A 25,505-nucleotide genomic window follows, 5' to 3' on the forward strand; every position below is an offset into this window, starting at 1 on the left:
AATATGCAAGTAAATACCAGCATTCTGGTCATTTATGCTCCATGCATCCATCACCCTTCTGTTAAAGAAACATTATATAATGTTGATTCTGATTTATTCTCATGGGTCCATATTAGGCAATGAATCCAGGCCTAATTAATATTGCCTTCTGACAGTATTCTTTTATCCTTACATCACTGTATATACTTATACGTTGCACATCTTTCTCAATCATTTATTAAAAGCATTGAAATTAGACCAATTTAGCAACAAGGTAAAAAGACAACCTCCATGTTTCCTTCTAATCCTGAGCTGATTACCTTTCATAACAAAGGGCTGTTGCTCGTGCCAGTCAAAAGTGGTAGCTGTTATCACCTCTCCAGTGTCTGCATTTATCTTGAAAAGCTCAGATTCTGTGCCTGGTAGAATCTCAAATGAAAGCTGGGAATTTATGCCTGATAAAAGAACATCATCAGGAAATCTCATTAAATTCAAATGCTGATATGCATTCATACTCTAAGACACTCTATCTTCCAAGGGGAATACAACTAAATGTATTTTGGTTTTACTGTTTGATTACTTGCCTTTTCCAAATCTGAGTTCCAGACAAATTACAAGTATGGCTATTTTCCTATCGAAGAAGGCTTACAATCTTTTTTATCTGAGGCAATGGATCAAGGGTGACATGACTTGACCAAGATTTGAAGTATGGCTTCCTTGGTAATCAGCCTGCTGCTGTAACCAGTAGGATACTCCTCTACTTCATTAAGATGAAATATATTTCATTCAAAGATTATTGTGTTTGTGATGTATAAAATGACAGTTGTACAAAATATTGTTTTTCTTTTTATACTTTAATAAAATGATTTCAATATAAAATCATAATTATTTGAGGCTTGTGTGGTTGGGATCAGAGAGAGTTCCCGGGATAGGGACAAACTTTGTCCCTGTGTCATTCTCTAGGTGCCACTTTAGAATATATTTTATGATATTTATATCAGTTATTTTGTAATCAAAGAACTTGATATCAAAATATATTCTAAAAGTATATTGAAATCCTGAAAAAAGGGTTAATCAAATTATTATCTGTGAAAAAGGAAATGTAAGTATTATAATATTTGCATGAGATACAATTTAACTCTATTAGGAATTGGAGTTGGCATATTTTCACTGACTCCAGAAACCTAAAAATTGCTTCAAACTATGACTCCATAGTTCTTGAAAATGCAAGTGATTAAGAATTTTTAAAAACAATATGAGACCAGAAAAGGAGCACCATCTTAGGTGACATTTCCAAACTTGAAAGTATGAATATTGATTTCCAAATAAGAGGGTAGTTTTCAAGCTACATTAGGACACTAACCTGCATTATTTGTCCCTTAATTTAAGTTAAAAGGTTCTAACATTGCTTTTGGCTCCCTAACATAGCATTATTTAGATTACCTCTTAATACATAGTAATGAGATGCAAAACATGCAAACACATGTAAAGCATGTCATTACAATATAAATACTGTAACATGGCTTGGTTATTTTACTGCCTGGGAGCATCTTAAATTGACCAACAACAATTTAAAGAAGCAGGTCCCACAGCACCCCCCCAAGCATAAATACTTTCCTGTGCCCACACCCTCCCTAAATACCTCCAATAGTGACTCACATTGCCTTCACGATCGACCTTCTGGGCACCCCTGATTTAGAGTCGTTGGAAGTATCTGAGACAGAAAGTCCTTTCCACCTTTTCAGCTGCATTGAAAAAAGCTGTAGGCAGGCACCAGCAGAGAACTGTGAGTACAGCCCTATTCATTCCTATGGGAGAATTGGGGTGGGTCTGAAAATCCCAATTTTGAGAGTTTCTGTGGTTAGTGTTCAGGTCTCCCACCTCCAAAACCCCCCTTTTTTTCTGTCTGTTTGAACTTTTCAAAAAGTCTCCATGGGCCGTTTTTGTTGCAATTTTATTGGTGATGACCATCTTGGATTTTTTCAAAAGCCTCTATCTGCCTCAAAACCCTCACTTTTGTTCCTAGTCAACTGGGATGAGGATGGAAATTCATTTAAAATTTGTTCTGAGTTGGTAGCGGAAGAGCATCTGTACATACGAGGGAGAGGAGAGAACCTCGGGCTTAGCCTCATCCTCGTCTTCCAGGGCTGGTGAACCATTAGTCCATGACATGGGTAGAAAATACCACCTGGGACATTTTTCTTATGATGATGTGAAATGGACGTGCATGGCTTCTGGGGACCCTGCAAGATCCCAGCTGGAGGACTTGCAGGCTTCATTTACTTCCCCTGAACCAAACTTCTCTCCAGAATTTGTGAATCTCATATGGAAAGCCATTCTGACTCGACCAGGATAGGTGGCACAGCCATTGACCCAGGGAGCTTCTTTTCCACCGGTGTCTGCTGCTCAGTCAAGCAAACCGTCCCCTGGCTCCAGTGACTTTTCGGATCACGATGATCAGCTTCTTTGACTGGGTGATGAGGAAGCTGGATGCTGGTGAGTCCCTGGACATTGTCTACCTAGATTTCAGCAAGGCATTTGATAGCGTACCACACCGCAGGTTGCTAAGCAAGATGAGTTCTTTAGGTTTGGGCGACACATTGACAAATTGGGTTGGGAACTGGCTTGGAGGTAGGCTTCAGAGGGTGGTGGTGAATGGCACCCCCTCCGAAATGTCGGAGGTGATAAGTGGAGTGCCACAGGGCTCCGTCCTGGGCCCAATCTTGTTCAACATCTACATAAGAGACTTGACAGAAGGGCTCCGAGGAAGAATAACATTATTCGCCGATGATGCCAAGCTAAGCAATGTAGTGAACAAGAGCACAACAGACAATAATTCGATGGCAGATGATATGATGCATGACCTACTTCTACTGGAGCGCTGGTCTAGGTCCTGGCAACTCAGTTTCAATGCCAAAAAATGCAAAGTCATGCACATGGGAAGCCGAAATCCATGCAAGATTTACACCCTAAATGGCGAGATCTTGACAAAAACTGAAGCAGAAAGAGACTTAGGGGTGATTGTCAGGGATGACATGAAGTCTGCAAACCAAGTTGAGCAAGCTTCATCCAAAGCAAGGCAAATCATAGGTTGCATACGCAGGAGTTTCGTCAGCCGTAAACCTGAAGTCATTATGCCACTATATAGATCCATGGTGAGACCGCACCTGGAGTACTGTGTGCAATTTTGGAAGCCACATTACCGCAAGGATGTACTGAGACTGGAATCGGTCCAGAGAATGGCCACCAGGATGGTCTCGGGACTCAAGGAGCTCCCATACGAGGAGAGGTTAGGGAAGTTGCAGCTCTACTCACTCGAGGAACGTAGAGAGAGGGGAGATATGATCGAGACATTCAAGTACCTCACGGGTCGCATCGAAGTGGAAGAGGATATCTTCTTTTTCAAGGGTCCCGCGGCAACAAGGGGACATCAGTGGAAAATCAGGGGCGGGAAACTGCACGGTGACACTAGGAAGTTCTTCTTCACCGAAAGGGTGGTTGATCGCTGGAATAGTCTTCCACTTCAGGTTATTGAGGCCAGAAGCATGCCAGATTTTAAGGCCAAATGGGACAAACATGTGGGATCTATCCGCAAAGATAGATAGGGAGGGTCAATGGAGTGGGCAGACTTGATGGGCCGTGGCCCTTATCTGCCGTCTATTTCTATGTTTCTATGAGTAAGATAGAATGTCAGATTTCATGCCGCTTTTGTCCCAGGATTCTGACTTAGTCTTGTCTGACACTGGTTCCCTGATCGGACCCGGCGGCTGAAAAGCCTCCCTGGCTCCTGACCATGGGGAAGATCCTTGTATCTGCCGCTTTTCAAGTTGGCCTCTGTCAACCATTTTATTTATGATGTGGTTTCAGAATTGAAGCTGGAAGCACAGTTCTCCACTTCCCATTGCAAGGTCATGAGTGGTTTCGATGACTAGACCTCTTTCTTTCCGGCGCATCTGGACATTACTGCCCTGGTTATGGAACAGTGGGAAACCCTGGAGGGGTCTTTGTGGGTGGCTAAGGTCATGGCTAATCTTTATCCTATGGTACTTGAATTCCAGCAGCTCTTTGACCAGCCGAAGGTAGAATTGGCAGTCGCTCAGGTCACCAAGCATACTGCTCTCCCGAGCAAAAGTGGTATTCTGCTGAAGGATGCTTAGGACCGCAGGGTGGACATGATTCTTTAGAAACAATTTGATCCTCTTGCTCTGGGGATCAAGGTGGTGCTGCTGTTAGTTAATGTTTTATTGTGTTTGTTCTGTGAAACATGTATTAGTATTTTTAATATGTATGCATGTAATTTTGTAAACCGCATAGTTTTTATGCGGTTTATAAATTTTTAAATAAATAAGAAGAGCATCTTGAAGGGGCCAGCAAAAATTTAAAGAAGCAGGTGCCATAGCACTGCCTCCCAGCATAAACCCCCTCATACAACCACCCCCCTAATTCAGACCTTCCTCCATAGAAACCCCCAAACTATAGGGCCTATCTTTAATCCTTGGTGTCTAATGAGGTCCTTGTGGTACTATCACTGCAGGTCATGTTTCTGTATATGCTAATACCACTACTTATCATTTCTATATCTGCCCATATTCAGTAGCCTGACCCCTAGTGGTAGTACTGCTAGGGGTCGCCCAGTGCCATGTATGATCCTGGTGCTGGCATGAACAAGAGAAACGGGGTGGGGGATTGTGAAGGAGGGTTTGATAGGGAGGGTCTTCCAACGGGGAATTTTACTACTTATGAGGCCTCTTCAGGTTGGGGGATGTCACTATTGGAGGTATTTGGGGAGGGTGTGGGCACAGGAAAGTATTTATGCTTGGGGGTGCTGTGGGACCTACTTCTTTAAATTGTTGTTGGTCAATTTAAGATGCTCCCAGGCAGTAAAATAACCTGCAAGCCATGTTACAGTATTTACATTGTAATGATATGCTTTACATGTGTTTGCATGTTTTGCATCTCATTACTATGTATTAAGAGGTAATCTAAATAATGCTATATTAGGGAGCCAAAAGCAGTGTTAGAACCTTTTAACTCAAATTAAGGGACAAATAATGCAGGTTAATGTCCTAATATAGCTTGAAAACTACCCTCTTATTTGGAAATCAATAGTCATACTTTCAAGAAAGAAAGCAGGGAGACAGACAGAAAGGGTGCATGGAGATAGTGTTGGTCTGTACAGAGGTCTGTTCTGGTTTTTCGACGCAGCGTGAAGGAAGGTGTTGGTGAGGGCTTTTGGCTTAGAATGCCTAAGACCAAAGAGAACTTGAGCTCATCCAGATCCTGCAATGACTCAGATAATAGATGTGAGAGGAAGAAGAGAAATAAAGAGCCTCCTCCAGCTAAAACTAAGAGAGAGAAACAGACGGTTGCAAAGGAAATAAAGGCTTCCACTAAGAATCCACAGAAGATAATACTGAAAGGAACATGTTTCAGTGGAAAGAGCTGAAGGAGCAGATTCCAGATATTGATGCAGCAATCAAGAAGCTGTTACGAGTAGTGAATCTCAAAAAGGACAGAGGAAACCACACACAAGATTGTTTTGTTGTGTACATCCTTTTAAACTATTAAAATATTGTTTACCTCTGGAAAAAAATAAGAAAGGGAGCATGGAGAGCAAAGACAGGGGCATGGAGAGAGAAAGACAGAAAGGGGAGGGGACAGGGAGAGAGGAAAAAAAATTGGGGGAGGGAATGAGGTCTGGAGGAGAGGAAGCATACAGGAGACTGAAAGAAGGGAAGAAATATTGGATGCAGTCAGAAGAAGAAAGTGCAACCAGAGACTCATGAAATCACCAGACAACAAAGGTAGGAAAAATGATTTTATTTTCAATTTAGTGATCAAATGTGTCCATTTTGAGAATTTATATCTGCTGTCTATATTTTGCGCTATGGTCCCCTTTTACTAAACCTCAATAGCGGTTTTTAGCGCAGGGAGCCTATGAGCATTGAGAGCAGTGCAGGGCATTCAGTGCAGCTCCATGCGCTAAAAACCGTTATCGCGGGTATATTTTCCTATTTTTTTATAATTGTTACTGAGGTGACATTGCATAAAGTCATCTGCCTTGACCTCTTTGAAAACCCGCAGAATATAAATGATTATTAACATTTTCTCTGCGTACAGTGTGCTTTGTGTTTTTTTAAATTTTATTGTTGGTAGATCATTTTGACTTGGTCATTTTAAAAGTAGCTCGGAAACCCATAAAGTGTGGGCACCCCTGCTCTAAATCAAGGAACCTCAAAGCACGACAGGGTTGGGTAAAAATGCAGCTGGTGCCCTAATACCCTGAAGGTTCTTACTCATGGCCCCCACATCCTGCAGTTAAGTCACTGAGAAAGTGAGCCAGCTCCCAGGGGAACAGATCTAGAGCCCAGAAGAAACACAGCAGGCTGGCCCTCCAGGTCTACCCAAAGGCTTGTCCTGCAGAGCTGAAGTCCAGCTCAAAGGAACCTACGTCCTTTCCCAGGCAAAGGATCTCCAAGAATGGGGCCTCAGGGTACCGAAGCGTCAGAAAAATTAACTTTTAACGTAAGAAAGAACAAAAATCTAAGCAGAGCAGATCAGAAACACCTCTGTACAGTAGTTCACTTGAGAAGAAAAACTGGAGGGTGCACTTGTAGTCTCGAGACTACAACATGAACTCATGGCAGTCATTTTGATGACGGCTCTGCACAGGGCAGGAGCGTAGGAAGATCAATCCTGCCCTGCGTCATCACTAGACCACCAGGTAAGGTCTGGGGAAGGTCCGGGATGCAGTGTTTCTGTTGTTAAAAAACAAGGGGGAGGTCTGGGCAAAAATCGTGAATAACTGAATCCGCAGGTACTGAAACCACGGATACGGAGGGAGAAGTGTATTGTAAACTTGTACTTTAAAATTATGTCAAATCGTAACCTGTTAACTATATAATATGTATGTTTAACCTGTAACCTGATTTGGGACAATGGGGTAGAAAACGAATTAAATAAATAAATAAATAAAATTTCAACAAAGATTCAGTGTGGTTTACAATAAGATTCTTAAACCATTAAATATTGTTAACAATTGATAGGATTAAAGAGAGAAGAGGTATATCTAATATTTTCCTGAATTGGTGAGTCCTGTTGATGTAAACACAGTGACAGATTATTCCAACCAGCTCTATAACTGCTGGTCAGGTTGTTCCGATCCCAGTTTTAAGCTCCTGCATGCATGGCTTTATAGTTCTGCTTTACATCTTCAAATCTATAACACAATAGCATAAAACCAGGCCCTAGTCAACTTGAGCAACAAAAATGGAGCCAGCTGGCAACTACAAAGTTGAGTGTTCATTTTAAAGATTCTAGTAGCTTAAGTTGAAAAACCCTCATAAAAACACTTCTTAGTACCTCTGTACTTCAAACCTTGCCCCACTTAATGTTCAAGGGTCACATATTGAGGCCACTATGTCATACATAAAGTATATCCAAAATGGATATTACTAGTAAATTGAAATTTTAACATTTATCTTAATACCATCACAAACAGAAAGTCTGTGTTATGTGAATGAGCACTCTGGCATCGATTGGGAGTAATAGAAAAACTGACTGAACTTACCTGAATCTCTGTCTATAGCTTCAACCTTAACCACAAATTGTCCTGCAACTTGGTTGGCCAAGATAGTGGCTTCATACAACTGCTGTTTAAAGCTTGGTACTTCATCATTAACATCAAGGACTACAATTGTCAATGTTTGAACAGAAGAACATACAGAAGTACCATTATCAAATGCAACCACATTCAAATTATAATATTTTTGTGTCTCGTGGTCCAAAGGAGAAGACAGAGTAAGCAACCCTGTAGCATTTTGAAAAAGAGAGAAAAACAAACACAATTTCAAGACACTATTTTTATAGTTTATTAAAGATTTAGGGCATCATTCATAAAGGTCTTTTCCCCCATTATGCACCTATGGAAAAATAATTAATAAAGAACCTTAGAGGTGCCTTTTCAAAGCACATAGACTTATGAGCACCTTAATCTAGTAGTAGACATCTTTTTTTTAATTATTAGAAAGGCAATAATGAAAGCTGTTTTTTGCAGTTAAAAGTAAGTTTTGCCTATGGAAAACAGCTTTCTGAAGTCTCCACCTTATATGCAGGTAAGAATAAATACATTATTTCACAATGCATATACATGTACCCATTTAGAGGGTTGCCTCATAATCAGGCTGATAACCTGCGATATAATTTTTTTTTTTTTTTTTAAAGGAACATAAATTATGTCTCATTCCAAAGGGAACTTTTAGTCTAGTTTAGCTTTATTTAAAACATGATTGACCACCTTTTGATTCATAATACAAAGCAGTATACATGTACATATGAAAACTATGGGGTAATATTCAATTGGCAGCAGTCAGCATTTTTAAAATGCTGGCTGACACTGAATTATGCCTGAAAATTGTGCCTGCACCTATCTGGGTACAGACATTATCTGGGCATAGTAGGCAGCCTTCTGAAAGTTACACGAGTACAGTCCTAAGTTATCTAAATAGTTAGCTGGGTACCATCACTGAATATGGGCAGTGTCCAGGTAACTCCAGTTCTGCCTTGACCTTGCCCCAGCAAAATTCCTAGATTTTCTGCAACACTATCCGGTTAGGTTACATTGAAAATCCAGGGATCATCAAGTCAGCCAGCAGGAGATAACCACGTGTGTCCTCTCCTAGCAAGTTACCTCAGCCCATAAACAGTCTAAGCATATAGTTATAGACACGGTTCAATAAAGTTTCTTAGATTAGAATTTTTATTCATTTATGCACATTTCTAATTTTCAGATTCATAATGTGCTCAAGATGATGCATAGCAAAGCTGTTTACCACAGTAGTGAAGTAGCAGGGAAGGTGCAAATAGGAAGCAACTGCACTCCCTTTCACCCATGTACCTTTAGCCTATCATCTGGCAATGCAGAGAGGCTTTAGGTGTGGTTGGTGGAGCAATGGTAAAGAAGCCAAAGCTGCTTCTAAGGGTGGGTAGGACAGTGCACCCACTCACCTATCCCCAAAATCAGCAGTCTTAGCCTCTCTCACCTACCACCCCATACAGCTGCAGTTTTAACCTCCCTACTGCTAGTCCCATACATTCCTAGCAAACAGCCACTCTTCATCACCTACTCAGCCAACCCAGCAGCCTTGGCTCATCCTCATCCACAACAGTAGCCTCTGAATCTCACCTCTAATCCCACTAAAACAGTAGCTTCTCTCAATCCTCATGCCTCCCCCCCTCCCCAGATTCTTAAAAAATTAACCTACCAACAGTAGGCAATTCTTCTGCTGGAGAATTAGCTATTCAGCAACAATGCTCCTTAAGGGTTGCTTCTGCGGTTGCTAGTGCAACAAGTATCCTCCTGATCAAGGTGGCTCCATGTGGGCTGCCTCTCCAGGGAGGATACTCTCTTTGCCTTTCCCACCTCCAATTCACACACACATATGCTCATAGCTATCTCACTTCCCCCTCCCCCCAATGTGAGGACATACACACACACACATCCCCCCTAGCTCTCTGTGCCGTCCATCCAGCACACACGCACATACCCATAGCTCTGCCTCCCCCAGCATATACATATACACCCATAGCTCTGTCTCTATCCTTCCCCAGCAAACACACACACCCATTGATCCATCAATCACCACTCCATATATCCTCTTGTATCAAACACTTCCCCCACTGCCCCAGTAGCTGTTTTCCAATAACTCTCCACTACCAAATGAATTCTCAATATTGCTCTCCAGCTTTTTATTTTCACTTGCACATACCGCCCCCAGTACACTGACACCAGTTTTTGCTTCCCCTCATTCCAATAGTACAAACACCCAGTTCAAGCTCCCCTACCCCCACCAATACTAAAGAAACAGAAATGCAAGATATCATAGATGCACACTTTTTCTACCTTTGTAGTCTGATTATTTTATTTTTCCATTCAATTTGGTCTCTCTCCTGCTTTTCTCTGTATTTTCCTGTCTATTCAACATTTCTTCTTTTTCCATGTCTGCCATCCATCTTCTCTCTATGTCCCTGTCATCTCCAGCATCTCTCCTCATTGTTCCTTTTCAGCATCTGCTCTTTTAGTGTCCCTGTCCTTTTCTTATATTCAAGATTGTCCATCTGTGTCCCTATTCTCCCCTCTGTGATCAATAATTCCCTCTGCATTCCTAGTTCACCCATTTTCTAACGTTGCTTTAGTCTTTACTCTATGCCCAGCATCTATTGTTGATGTCCTATCCCCCCCCTTCTCTTCCCTTCCTCCCACATTCCAAATCCAGCACCTCTCCCTCTCTCTTCCCTGACCCTCTTGTGGTCTGGTATAATTTTCTCTCTCAATCTGTGGGTCCTGCATCTCTCCTCCTCTATTCCAAACTCTAATCCAATCTCTGTTTCTTCCCTAGATCAGTCTGATCTCTCTCTCCCCACTTGTGCTCCCTTTCCTAGCAGATCTCCATTGTCCCCCAACCCACCAATCCCAGGGTTCAGCAATCTCCATCTCTATGCAGGTCTCCCCCCCCATCTACCCCAGGGTCCAGCAATCTCCATCTCCCTTCAGGCCTCCCACCCAAGGGTCAAGCACATCTCATTCGTCTTTCTCCCTCCCCCCTCAATCTAGCATCTCTCTCTCTCTCTCTGTCACTCTTCCTCCCCTCTCTGGGAAACTTGCCTCTGATCCTCAAGGTCAGCGACAGCCTTCAAGACATGCTGCTTTGGCTGGTGTTGAGACCTTCCCTCCCTCAGGTCCTACATTCTTTGAGGTAACTTTCTGCTTCCGTAAAGGGGGAAGCTGGCAAGAAATGTCCCGATGCCGACCAGAGCAGCATGTCTTAAAGATCACACCAACAACTCAGAGGCAAGAGAATTGGACAGAGGATATGCGCTAGATGTGGTGTATTTAGATTTTAGCAAAGTCTTTGACAGAGTTCCACACAGACGTCTAATAAATAAACTGTGCCCTTGTGATGGGTCCAAAAGTGACAGGCTAGGTCAATAACTGGTTGAGTGGAAGGCGACAGAGGGTAGTGATCAATGGAGATCGCTCTGAGGAAAGGGATGCTACCAGTGATGTGCCTCAAGGTTCTGTTCTTTTTAACATTTTTATAAACGATATTGCTGAAGGGTTGTCGGGTAATATTTGCCTCTTTGCGGATGATACCAAATACTGCAACAGAGTAGACATGCCGGATGGTGCGAATAACATGAAGAAAGACCTGGCGAAGCTTGAAGAATGGTCTGAAATTTGGCAGCTAAAATTTAATGCTAAGAAATAAAAGGTCATGCATTTGGGCTGCAAAAACCCAAGGGAACAGTACAGTTTAGGGGGTGAAGATCTTAATGAATACAACAGAAGAGCGGGACTTGGGTGTGATTGTATGTGATGATCTTAAGGTGGCCAAACAGGTTGAAAAGGTGACGGCGAAAGCTAAAAGGATGCTAGATTGCATAGAGAGAAGTATGGGCAGTAGGAAAAAGGAGGTACTGATGCCCCTGTATAAGATTCTGGTAAGACCTCATTTAGAATATTGTGTACAATTCTGGAAAAAAGATATAAAAAGGATGGAGTCGGTCCAGAGGAATGCTACTAAATGGTATGTGGTCTTCATCATAAGGCATATGGGGACAAACTTAAAAATCTCAATCTGTATGCTTTGGAGGAAAGGTGGGAGAGGGGAGACATAATAGAGACGTTTAAATACTTACTTAAAATAAATGCGCACGAGTCGAGTCTCTTTCATTTGAAAGGAAACTCTGCAATGAGAGGGCATAGGATGAAGTTAAGAGGTGATAGGCTTCGGAGTAATCTATGGAAATACTTTTCTACAGAAAGGGTGGTAGATGCATAGAACAGTCTCCCAGAAGAGGTGGTGGAGACAGAGACTGTGTATGAATTCAAAAGGGCCTGTGATAGGCACATGGGATCTCTCAGAGTGAGAAAGAGATAATGGTTACTGCGGATGGGCAGACTAGATGGGCCATTTGGCCTTTATCTGCCATCATGTTTCTATGATTCATCGCAGCCATTGTGGAGCGGATGATTCTTCATGGCCATTTCATCATAACCATGTTGAAACGTCCCACTATGAAATGGTCACAATGAATTGTCCTATTCTGTGCTGTGCCTGCATCAGCTGTCACTGTAGCTGGATAAAGGAAAAGTTTTTCTGCCTCAGACAAGCAGGATATCCAGGGGCTTGTCTCTTCGAGCTGCTTTTTACACAGGCTGAACCAGCCTGAAACCCTCCACCTCACCAGTCTCCACACAATTCTTTGGGGGGGAGGGACACAGTCAGCACCTATAAGATCTCCTGACCAGCATCGAGCCCAAATACAACCTAAGCTCACACTCTTCAATTAAAACTAAGTGAGCAAACTCCCAGGGCTGAACCCTGAGCCAATCCAAATGTTTCGGCAAGCTGGCCCTGCATTCAAGGGTGGCCCACCCAGCTATAGAACTCAGAACACTGAATCTGAAGCTTCTCCCAGGCAGAGCTGTCCCAGGACTACTGAGAACCTCTAAAGTACCTGAAGCCTCGAAAAAATGCTGGATAAAACTGAAAACAAGAAATTTAAACAGAAAAGATGAAAAAGATGCCTTCTCAACTCACTTGTAAAAGGAAAAAACTGAAGAGAAAGGGCAGTACCTAGTACAGAGAGAAAGCAGTGCCTGGTGATGCAGGGAGGCAGAGTTGAAAATGTAGATGATGCCTTCAGCAATCCTTATGGGTAAAGATGCACTACTCACAGGTTCAGGGCTCATGTTTGTTTGTTTTTTTGCACTGGAATGCCCCTTAGTGCTAAGAATGGTTAAAACCCCTGAGAATACTTTCCACAATCACTACCAACACTAATCCCTCCTTTTACTAAGTCGCAGTAGAAGTTTCTACTGCAGATTGGAACCCATAAATGCTCTGAAGCTGCTCCAATGCTCATAGAATTCTTATGAGCATTGGAGTATTTAGCATCCTGGGCCGCAGTAGACACCTCTACCACGGCTTAGTAAAAGTAGGCATAAGCTTTCCTAAATGGTGTCAGCAACATATACTTTATGCCACTCCCCCACCCTCTCCTTCCAGGAGCATGTAATAGCATTTTAAAAAATCATATGGGTCTCCTACCAACTCCCCTATTCCCCTCTGGTAAATATTTGTCCCCCCTCCCCCCCAAAAAAAAGCATCATATTTTTATCTTATTATTGCTGTTGCTCTGGTTGGAGTTCTGAAAGTCTTCACTAATTAATAAAATTGGTCGTCTTCTCTCTCCTTCTTGAAGAATCCAACCTCTTCTCCCTCCTGTGCAGCCTGAACTGAAAGGGGGATGAGGGTTGATTAATGGACTCCCAGCAGAAAGGAGCATAATTTGAGTTCTTGGAAATAAGGACTCTCGAGGGAAAGAATGCAGGCCTAGTACCTAACCCTTGGTAAGCCCACTACCTTCTCTGAGCATCTGAGCTCCAGTGAGCTAGGACACTCGGTCTATACCCCGGTAAGTGGTGGAAGGACACTCAGCCTATATCCTTGGTAGATGGTTAATGGACACTCGGCCCATATCCCTGGTAGGCAGTGAATGGACATTCTGCCTATACCCCAGTAGGCGGTGAATGGACACTTTGCCTATACCCCAGTAGGCAGTGAATGGACACTCGGCTCACAGCCTCGAGTGGGCGGTGGAAGCACACTTGGCCTACACCTTCGGGTAGGTGGGGCCAGCAGCCTGACACAGTACTACATAAATAAAATGAGAATGCATAGTCTTTAATGTTTCCAACAATAATTAGAGACAAGACCTGTTACATTACCTGTCAAGTTATGTAGCAGGAACACATTGTTTTCATTGCCTGAAAAGATGTGATATGCAATTTGTCCATTGCTGCCTTCATCTGGATCCTTAGCAATTATGTGATGAACTAGGGAGCCCACCTCTGTGTCTTCCATTACATAAGAAACAGGCAATGACACAAAGCTGGGACTGTTGTCATTCATATCTAATATGACCACCTTTATTGTCATGGAATCCATTTGGCGTTCAGTTATATTTACTTCCTGATCTGAAGCAGTCACTATAATGGTAACAGACTGTGTGATCTCTCTGTCAAATTGGATCCCTGTGGTCAAGATTCCATTATAAGGATTAATATGGAAAAGGTTTTCATTGGAGTCACTAATGTGGACAGAATAATGCAACTTGCTGTTCACTAAACTGCCATCTGCGTCCTTTGCATCACAAATGTATAATAATGTACCAAGAGGTAGGTTTTCCTCAATGGTGACAACTATAAAGTCATCTAGGAAAGAAGGAGAATGATCATTTCGGTCTTCAATGTCAATACCAAAGAAAACTGTGTAATTCAGTACAGGTGTTTTGCTGAAGTCCACTGCATCCACTCTAAGAAGATAGTGAGAATTTGTTTCATAGTCCAGTTCCTTAGAAAGGAAAATGTCCCCAGTGGTGCCATCAATGCCAAAATGGATATCATCACTTTCACTGGTGATCCTGAAATGCATGTTTTGATTAGCTTGTAGTTGATCAGGAGCTGGTTTCATTGACAGTATCACTTGCCCAGGCTTAAAGGTTTCTGGTATAACCAAGTGTCTGATATTTTGAAAAACTGAAGTTTCCTTGTTGGACACTGGAATGATCTGAAACAGTGCCAGAAAGATATTAAGTGCCTAACAAATGCACAGTTCCAATCACCTTGATATAACTGTTCATTTTCAAATAATATTGTGAGTTCTGAAAAAGCATACCTATTTCATTACTAATTTGATATGATGGGAATATCAATTAAATGACCTTTCAAATTCAACAGCTCTGCACATATTTACTATAATATTAGCAAGTCCATATTTTTTTGTCTTATTATTTCTACTAGATCTTCGTCTTGTTTTCATTCTTTTTTTTTTCTTTAGCTATGCTCTCTTTAAATTTTGAGTAACGAATATGGGCATCATTTCATAAATCTAAGTACTTTTTGTTGTGATGTTATATTTGAATAGATTTATTTTAACTATAAAACCACAGTAAGTGTTAAACAAGACATCAATGAGGAGGTGAAAATAAGGTCCAAAGATGGACATTATTACCCACTAAACGTTTGAACTACACAATCAGTGTGGAATTGAGTGGGTGTTGGAGACCCTCTAGACCTCTTTCCCAACCAGAATTGGCCCAGTTGCCTTAGGCCCCTCCTGTGGGCGGGGCCTTAGGCACATAGGACCAATCCAGCCCATGTGCCTAAGGCCCCACCCACGTGAGGGGCCTAAGGCAACTTGGCCAATTCCAGTTGGCTAAAGTGCCTAAGGCCCCTCCTATGGGTGGGGCCTTAGGCGCCTAGCCCAATCAGGCCCTAAGCCCGCCATTCGGAGGATGGCGGGCCTGATGGGCAGACAGGCTCGGGACCCGTCCATCTATCTGTCCAATTTACTGTAAGTTTGGGGGGGGTCGTGGGGGATCAGGGGTTCGAGGGGGGCGGTGGTGGGGGGAAGGGGTGCATCATGGGCAGGAGGGCCTGGGATCCCTCCTGCCCATATTTTAGGGAGAGTGAGGGGGGGTCACCGTGGGCAAGAGGGCCTGGGATCCCTCCTGCCCATATTTTAGGGAGAGTGAGGGGGGTCACCGTGGGCAGGAGGGCATGGGATCCCCCCTGCCCATATTTTATGGGGGGTGGGGGGGTCGCGATCACAGCAGGAGAGATTGGCCATCTCTCCTGCCACGATCGCGATCCCCCCACCCCCCCCGAACTGCTGTCGGCATCTCTCCTGCCACGGTTTGCGGCAGTTCGGGGGGATCACGATCGTGACTTCAGAGGGTGGTGGTCAATGGCACCCTCTCTGAGACATCGGAGGTGACCAGCGGAGTGCCACAGGGCTCAGTCCTGGGTCCACTCCTTTTTAACATATTTATAAGGGACTTGACCCGAGGGCTTCAGGGTAAAGTAACATTATTCGCCGATGATGCCAAACTATGCAATACAGTAACTATGCAATACAGTAAGTGAAAGCAAATTGCAGGATAGTATGACGCAGGACCTTCTTACGTTGGAAAGCTGGTCCTCGACATGGCAGCTGGGCTTCAACACTAAGAAATGTAAGGTCATGCACCTCGGTAGCGGAAATCCATGAAGAACTTATAGCTTAAACGGAGAAACATTAGCTAGGACTTCAGTACAACAAGATTTGGGAGTAATCATCAGTGCAGACATGAAGGCTGCCAAACAAGTAGAGAAGGCCTCATCCAAGGCAAGGCAAATGATGGGATGTATCAATAGAAGTTTCGTCAGCCGGAAACCTAAAGTCATAATGCCACTGTACAGAACCATGGTGAGACCTCATCTGGAATACTGTGTGCAATTCTGGAGGCCACATTACCGTAAAGATGTGCTTAGAGTCGAGTCGGTTCAGCGGATGGCCACTAGGATGATCTCGGGGCTCAAGGGTCTCTCGTACGAAGAGAGACTGAACAAATTGCAGCTCTACACTCTAGAAGAACGCAGGGAGAGGGGAGACATGATTGAGACATTTAAATACATCACAGGACGTGTCGAGGTGGAAGATGACATCTTCTTTCTCAAAGGACCCTCGGCCACAAGAGGGCATCCGCTCAAACTCAAAGGGGGGAAATTTAATACACCAGGAAGTATTTCTTCAAGGAAAGAGTGGTAGATCACTGGAACAAGCTTCCAGTGCAGGTGGTCAAGGCCACCAGCGTGCTTGACTTTAAGAATAAATGGGACATCTACGTGGGATCCCTACGAAGGTCGAGTTAAGGAACTGGGTCATTAGCATTCAGACTTATTGGGGTGGGTCAGTAGAGTGGGCAGACTTGATGGGCTATAGCCCTTTTCTGCCGTCATCTTTCTATGTTTCCATGTGACAGAGGAGATGAGCCATCTCTCCTGCTGCAATCGTTGTGGTGGGAAGTTTGCCGGGTCTGCTGAACTGATCGCAGCAGCCGGAATCAGCTCAGCGGCCCCTATTTGGAACTTATACCTGTTTTGACTTGGTCTAAGTCAAAACATATAAGTTCCGAATGGACAACCTGTCAAACTTTTTGGTTATACTTGCTGTACAACTAAGTCTATGTCGGCCTACCTCTCGCCCTTTCACCTCCTCTAAAAACGCCTCTTTTCACTCTAGGCATTTATAGGCAGGTTAAAGGCCTAAGCTGGTTTTAGATACATCTAAAACCAGCTTTGATTAACGGTACTTGGACGATCTGGCTTTTTTATCGTTTTTTTTTATTTTTTATTATGAGCTCCATAGCATATAAATATAAGTGGGGGAGCACAGGTGGGGCTCCCAGTTCTGCAAATAACTAGAAGAAGTTATGCACATCATTGCTGTAATTACTTGCCCGCAGTTATGCCAAATTTATGGTTAGAGTAACAGCAGATGTTTATGAGGGGCATCAATACTAGGTTATTCTAGTAGTCTATAGTGGAACATAGGAGCCTATTCTATACCCATCCCTCCTGCCATCCCAACTGATTGCCCACCCCACCCCACAGCAAAACGGCAGGAGGGATGCTCACTCCCTCCTGCCACCAGAGGTCCCCCTCCAGGCCCCCGTGCCCCGTATCTTAAAAGTTGGGAGCAGGAGGTACTGAAAACACCTCCTGCTCCTCCTCTCTCGCTGATGACATTGGGCCTTAGGCCCTTCCCCGGTGTATCATGTGATGTACGGGGAGGGGCCTAAGACCCTGATTGGCTCAGACACCTCGGGCTCCTCCCTTGGGAGGGGCCTAAGGCCTCTGAACCAATCAGGAACTTCCTTAGGCTAACAAGCTCACAATCTAACCTACCTGGGACAATGGAGGATTAAGTGACTTCCCCAAGGTCACAAGGAGCAGTGATGGATTTAAACCTACAACCTCAGGATGCTGAGGCTGTAGCTCTAACCACTGAATCACACACTCTCCATTATACTGCTGTGGTAAAAATGGCCTTAGCACGCAAGAAAGCTCATATAAGGGGTACAGTATGGCTACTTTTAACCATAGCATAGTAAGAGCACGCATTAGGTTCTAAAAAAATATATAGTAAAATTGTTTACCTGAAACAGGGGTTCTCCATAGACAGCAGGGGAATATAGCCACACTTGCTGGTGGAAGTCCTCTGACTGAGCCTGTGTGCCGGTGCTCTCCTCTAGGTATAGTAAGGTTTTGGGTTGTTTTTTTTTAAACTTACTGAGCCTTGCCTCCTGAGCTCCACCCCCTGGTTAGTTAGTTTTTTCTTCAATCGGGCTCCTGACAGGTCACAGCTCTCCCCTCTACTTGCCTTCTTCACAAAAAAAAAAGAAGAGAAAGCGATAACAACTAATAATAATTAACATAATTACATTTTCTAAAAAAAAAAAAAACAACCCAAAAAACAAAACCTTCACCAGCAATCTGTTTTTCTCTTCAGGACTAGACTAAAAAGAAAATAATAATAAAACACTACAAGCAAAAGGAATCCGCCTCACATTTTCTTATTTTCTTATCAACAAACACCGGACCATTTACACAACAGTTGCTTGGACCATGAAGAATCCTTCCAATTATTATTTTACATGGAGGTTGTCTCTCTCTCTCACAGTGGTGCTTCACGCCACTGGCTCTCGGAAATCTCTGAGGCCAGTGCCGCTTGCTCCTCCCCCTCAGGGTCCAGGTTAGGTACCGCCAGGGGATGAAAGTGTATCGCTGCAGATACGTTAAAAAAAAAAAAAAAACAGAACATCACCTGCGGCAAGCGCAGAACCTTGCAAAACTAATCCACGCAGCTTGTCCCCGTCCCCCCCGGGCCCTGGTTCAGCACTGCCAGAGGAGAAATGCATACTGCTTTCAATGTTGACAACAGCTGTCATTCCAGCAGACTCAGCAGCAATCGGCAGAAAGAAATGCAACTCCTTCTCAACCGGCTTCGGTTATTTTCCATACTTTGAAAAATACACCTGATTTTCAGCTGTCCTGTTTCAAACCTATTTGATATAATCCTTTGTTCCCTCTTGGGATGCTGAATCTAGAGAAGGCATGGCTTGATTAGATGGGGTCAGTAACACAAAGAGGACACTTTGGTACCTTATCAAATACTGACATGGGATCTCATCAATATATTGTTGCTGCTGATTCAGGGATATGTAGACAAGGTGTACGCATATGCTCAGTAAGGTTCAAAACACAAACAAACTTACTATACCCTAGGGGAGAGCGCCAGCACACAGGCTCAGTCAGAGGTCTTTCACTAGCAAGTGTGCCTGTATTTCTTATGCTTGTCTCCGGAGAAAAATATATTTCCAAGTTTAGATACTTGGAGTTTAGTTTTCTTTTTCATTTCCAAAGGAAACATTTTTATTTAACACATCTCCTCCCTACAATAATTGCAACACAGAAGTTTTATTACTTCTTCAATGGAAAATTGTGACCCTCTATACAAAATTCATAAGAGATACACAGATATCCATTCCTAAACAGAGACTATAAACAGATTCAAAATTATATCTGTTTCAGCAGAAATAGCAGTTACTCATCTGTAGCAGGTGTTCTCCGAGTATAGCAGGCATATATTCTCACATGTAGGGGTGACATCATCCACAAAACCTAGCATGGACAGTCAAAAATTGTACTGCTACTTTAAAACTTTAAGACCACCCATACTGTGCACGTGCTGGTTCCTTTCTGCCCAATGTCGTGGGACCATCAGTTCAGTAATAAACCTAAGAAGCCAACTAAAGGAGATGGGAGGGTTGGAGAACACCTGCTCCGAGGACAAGCAGGCATTATATTCTCACATGTGTGACTCCCAAGCTGCCAGGGTCATGCCGATGAGAAGAGTGTTATTGACAACTATCATGAACCTGGTGAAACCAAAAGGGTTGGAGGGAAGTTGTCATTTAAGTAGAAAATTTATTTTGTAGAACTGCTTGGTCAAACAGACTATTCCATCTAGAATGACTCTCCAACCACTAATGGGATGTGAAGGTGTGAATTGAGGAATGGGTTGCTGCTTTACAGATGTCCTCAATAGGAATGGAACGTAGATGGGCTACTGAAGTCACCATTGCTTGAATTTTATGTGCAGTGACATGGCCTTTTAATGTCAGTCCAGCCTGAGCATAAGCAAAGGAGATATAGTCTATCAGCCATTTGGAGATGGTTCTCTTGGTGACAGGAGCTCCAAGTCTGTTAGGATCGAATGACAGAAACAGTTAGTGGAAGCTCTGTGAGGTTTGGTCTGATCGAAATAATAAGCAAGAATGCTGCTTCACCAGGGTGAGAATGAGGTCTTGGAAAGAAGACAGGTAGAACTATGGACTGGTTTAGATGAAACTCTGAGACAACTTTCGGAAGGAACTCTGGACATGTGCAAAAAACCCACATTATCATAGTACATAAATTGTATAGAGCAGATCTGATACGAGCGCTTGAAGTTCACTAACCCGGCATGCCAATGTAATAGCAAAAAAGAAGACCAAGTGAGATACTTGAGATATGAAGTCCAGAGTGGTTGAGCGGCCACTTACGAGATTAAAAGAGTCTGCTCAACTTGTCTGCTAAAATGTTTTGTTTTCCTTCCAGATAAACTGCCTTGAGAAATATGTTGCTAGGAACTGGCCAAGATCAGATTTATATGGTTTCTTGGCAAAGTGGACAAGACCCTGTGCCTCCTTGTTTATTCACGTAGAACATGGCAACCTGCTTGACTGAGGAGGCGATCTTAGAATGTGTGGACAGCATTGCAGATTGCTCAAAATTCCAGGAAACTGATATGGAGAGGTTTTTTTTCATGAGGCGTCCAGCTGCCTTGGGTATGAAGGCTGTGGAGATGGGTTCCCAAACCGAGCATGGAAGCATCTGTAGTGAGTGTTTTCTAATGTGGCAGAGTGTGGAAAAGAAGGACCATGGAAGATTGGCCAGTAGCATTCACTACTGGAGAGACTGATGAAAGTCTGAAGTCACTTGTATCTGTTGCGAAAGTGCCCTGGTGGCTCGAGACCATTGGATCAAGAGGGTCCACTGAAATTCTCCAAGATGTAGCTGGGCAAACGGAGTCACATGAATATGCCATGTGGCCCTTCCCTTGTTTAAAAGCAGACTGAAAACCCACCTTTTTTGCTGTAGCTTACAATCCTTAACCCTACTCTTCTGCCCTCCAACCCAGCCTGCTGATTAACCATTCCACTTAACTATATCCATGACATCCTGTTTGTCTGTTTAGAGTGTAAGCTCTTTTGAGCAGAACTGTTTTCTTATTCTTTGTGACTCTGTACAGCGCAGCGTGCGTCTGGTAGCGCTTTAGAAAAAATTAATAGTAGCAGTAGTAGTAGAGACGAAACATCTGCCGTGCAATGATGCGTTGAAGAGAGGAGACCTTTTGACATTCCATATGAGAATCAGGGTGTCAAGTCTCTGTTGCAGTAGAAAGGCTCAAGCTTGAGATATGTCTAGGAGAGCTCCTAAGAATTCTAAGGTCTGAGTTGGTTGAAGATGAAATTTTTGGTAGTTGATTGCAAATCCCAGAAGTTCCAAAAGAAGAACTGTGGAATTGGTGGCCTGGTGAGCTTGTTGCGAAGAAGAGGCCTTGATCGACATGTCGTCTACTGTAGGTAAGGAAACACATGAAAGCCGCGTAAGCACAGGGTTGCAGCTACTATCAGCAAATATTTTGTGAACATTTTCAGTGCTGATGCCAGTCCAAATGGTAGTACTTTCTACTGGAAATGGCACGTCCCTACTTGAAAGCAAAGACATTTCCTGTGAGCGGGTAAGATGGAAATATGGATGTACGCTTCCCTGAAATCCAGAGAGCAGAGCTAGTCTTTTTGTTCTAACAGTGGTAAAAGGATTCTCAGAGAGACCATGCAAAATTTCTCCTTTACCAAATATTTGTTGAGAGCACGGAGATACAGAATTGGATGGAGACCTCCGGTCTCTTTTGGTATGAGGAAATACTTGGGAGTAGAATCCTCAGCCCCTCTCCTGCAGGGAACTTGCTCTACAGCACTGAGCTGAAGGAGGGTTTTCTGAAGGGAGTTGAAAAGAGACTCTGTTGGAGGATGATTTGGATGTTTTTGCTGTAAATGGAGGGCATAGCCCTGACTCACCACTTGAAGGACCCAGTGATCTGTTATTATGAGGGTCCACTGATAGTAAAAGTGGTGGAGACAACTTCTTTAGGAAAGAGTCCGAGGAAGAGAGAGATACGCTGCCAAATGCTCTTTTTAAGGGAGTCAAAAAGACTGCTGTTCCTTGGATTGAGGCTAAGACCGAGTATTCTGCTGCCTTTGTTGACTGGGATGCTTCTGTTTTGTCATTCGGTAGGATGTAGAAGGTTGATTATACCTCCACTTAGAGTAATAAGAGGAGTGTTTGGAAGTATTAGGATATTTCCTCAAGGTATGAGACTGCGTAGATTTGGAAGTTGATAAAGTTGTCATGCAGTCGTTATGTGTTTTGATCTTTTGTGTTGCTTCTTCTATACAATCTCCAAAGAGATCATTTCCTATACGTTAGAGTCAGTCCTGAACATTGGTGCCTAAAGTCAGAAATTCACAGCCATGCCTGCCTCCACATTGCAATGGACACTACTAAGATGCAAGAGGTGATTGTCAAAGGTATCAAATGTAGACAGTACCATGTATTTTCTGGTTTCTAGATCACTGATCAAATTTTGGTAAGATTTAAGATGTTCCAATGAATATTGTTCAAAAGATTACTTTTTTGTACAAGTGATTTCATATAGAATGTCATGTAAAAATTGTAATTCACGAGTCTATTAACGAGCATGAAACCTTGGAATACTCTCCTTCTAAATTTATCCAAGGTTCTGACTTCTCTGCCCAGTGGAGTACTGGTGTAATTCTAGTACTGTTTGCTCACTTTAAGGCAGACTCTACAACCAAAGATTTGTGTTGTAGTTGTGGTCTGTCAAACCCTGGGCAAGACTGTATTCTGTAGATACTGTCCAGCTTGCATGGAGCCAATGGGATAGAGAGTGGAGATCCCCAGTTTTTAAATATGCATCCTTCATAAGATTGTGAAGTGAAACTTTTATGCAGTCCTTAAGCCACTTCTTGCAGTCTAAAGTCTTCAAGAGCTCTGCTCGAGGCTCTGCCTCAGAATCCATGTTGATAGGAAGCACTTTTCCCATCTGTCTGATAAAAGTTTGTAAATGACTTTCAGGAGGTGACCTTCAACAAGGAGGTGGAGGAGATGGATCAGAAGGAATTCTATAAGACTTATCAGCAGATAAATCTGGATAGTCACTGGAAGAGCATGGTGACAAGTCTGAGTCATACATCGAGATGAGCATTGAGGTGAATGTCAACTTGCTGAAAGCAGCAATGATTCAATGTTGAGTTTTGCAGGGTATAAGAAGTTGTATTGTATTGTAATGAGAGCATTAAGAATTAGATGACAAACGCTGAGTCGAGGTTGGTGTGTTGTGCTCTCTGGATGAGGATGCACGTGACCTGCATCTCCTCAATTTAGATGCTTGAAGATGTGGAATCTGAGAACGATGTCTCAATAGACTTTGTAGGCAATGCTCAGACTAGGACAAGACTAGGCATGATGAGGCAGTAGGCTGCTCAGGGTACAACTGTGGCATCCCAGCCATTTTATTCTACAACAGCGCTCAAAGTTGTTCTTGCAGAGATGGTGCCAGTACCAATATAGGCAAGGGGATATTAAGCGCTTGCTGTGTTGGGTGTCGAAGCGTTGGGGACCTCGATGTTGAGGCATGCCTCAGAGGAGACACCAACTGTAGCAATGGCGATCGGGCATCGGTGCGTCAATGGAGATGATACCTGAGACAATGTATGCTTCAAGGGGGAGAGACATGTTTATGCTTCTTAGCTTATATATGAAGTTCCCCTTACAATGATGGGGAACTTCCCCTGATGATGATGGGGAATGTATAGTTGATGCAGTTGGTGCTGGTGTCGATGCTGGAATAGTACACAGCTGTGCATCGGCGGCGTCTCCAGCCATTCTCAATGGAAGTTCTACTGAAAAGTTTCTCAAACTGCAACTTCCTGGCTTTAAGCACTCTCTTCTGCATATGAGAGCAATGCATGCATGAAATGTCTCAATGATCGGGACATAGGCACCAAGTGCACTGCTTGAATCCGCTAGGAGCCTTTGACATTGATGGAAAAGCTGCCAATGAGAAGTGAAAGGGCTCTATGGCCTGAGAAGATCGAGTAGGTGGAATATGGAAAAAACATTGATGTTCCCAGCCTTAAAAAAAGGCTAAAAAGAGCCTGAAGGCCTGAAATGCAAACCTGGTAAAAAAATAAAAATTTTTCAACCAGATGGCAAGGAAAATAAATAAAAATAAAACTATGGCTAAAATAAAAAGAAAAAATAATGGGAAGGCACAAAAAAGAAAAAATGTTTAATGCGCTTAGAGACTCCAAATCACAGTTTCTCAGCTCTGCGGAAAACTGATGGTCCCGCAAGTCGATATTGGACAGGAAAACACCAGCACAGAATCTTAAAGTGACAGTATACTTTTTGACTGTCTGTGCTGGGTTCCATGGATGATGTCACCCCCACCTGTGAGAGTATAATGCCTGCTTGCATTTGAGAAAAGACAAAAACTATGAAAGCAGTAAAGATAGCGTTACCTGAATGTTAATGACTGCATGACCTTTAAGGAGAGGTGTTCCTTGGTCATATGCAGTTATAGTTATTTTGTACCGAGGTCTTTGCCTGTATGATAGAGCCATAGTTGTTCTTAACTCCCCACTTTTCGCATCAATCTTAAAGTGACCCAGTGTTTCTTCTGCAATAGATTATGAACAAACAAGGTAAAGATTAAGATGAGTGAGCTAGAGAAGACAGTATTTTAAGCTTTTCATGTGTGGACTTGGCCGATAGTCCAAGTTTATTTTTTTTTAAGATATTTTATTTAACCACATCAGCTAACATGGATGTTTAAGCGAATACATATGCTATAATGTTATTGTTTTGGTTAAATAAAACAATTTAAATTGTTATTATGGCAATGATTATATTTCTTTCAATAAAGCACAGCAGAAAAGATGTCCAAATATGAATGATTAATTGGAGATAAATAATTACTGTGAGGTGAACTATATATTTCTAATAGTAGAATCAAATCAGTGGTTTTTTTTACATAACAGTAAAACTAATCTGAAAAGTTATTTTTCAAAAATTGAAACCTTCATCTGTATGTAAATATTTATTTTATTTATATACTGCCTATCAATGGAGGTTGTCTAAGTGGTTTAAATTCGGGTACTCAATCATTTTCCCTATCCGTCCTGACGCGCTCATAATCTGATGTATCTGGGACAATGGAGGATTAAGTGACTTGCACAGGATCACAAGGAACAGCGTGGGGTTGAACCTACAACCTCAGGGTGCTGAGGTTGTAGCTCTAACCACTAGACCACTCCTTCCTCCTATTAAACTTATACCAGCAAGAATGAATCTTTCTGTAGAAAACCATAATTTAAATCAAGTCTTTCTGACTAGTGATTTAAGGGGGGAATTCATGAATATGTGCTACTGTTAAAATGGGTTATTT

The 25,505-nt window shown here is 42.8% G+C and overlaps 1 protein-coding gene across 5 annotated transcripts in view; it reads right to left on the bottom strand.

Moving 5' to 3' along the window:
- DCHS2 (dachsous cadherin-related 2) overlaps nt 1-25,505 on the bottom strand; it is a 203,801-nt gene that overhangs the window by 82,840 nt on the left and 95,456 nt on the right. For 3 of the 5 annotated variants that reach the window (XR_004539141.1, XM_033941022.1, XM_033941032.1), the window contains exons 8-11: nt 24,580-24,737; nt 13,772-14,612; nt 7,550-7,789; nt 300-434 (exon numbers count right to left, since the gene is read on the bottom strand). Coding sequence is in view for 4 of the 5 variants with exons in the window: in XM_033941022.1 (XP_033796913.1) it covers nt 300-434; nt 7,550-7,789; nt 13,772-14,612; nt 24,580-24,737 (1,374 nt within the window). In the remaining variant the exon portion in view is untranslated. Of the gene's footprint in view, nt 1-299; nt 435-7,549; nt 7,790-13,771; nt 14,613-18,039; nt 18,252-24,579; nt 24,738-25,505 lie in introns of those variants that run through there. The other 2 variants (XM_033941054.1, XM_033941046.1) reach the window with 2 other exon arrangements.

Source organism: Geotrypetes seraphini, chromosome 1, assembly GCF_902459505.1.
Source record: "Geotrypetes seraphini chromosome 1, aGeoSer1.1, whole genome shotgun sequence".
NCBI classification, from domain to species: Eukaryota; Metazoa; Chordata; class Amphibia; order Gymnophiona; family Dermophiidae; genus Geotrypetes; species Geotrypetes seraphini.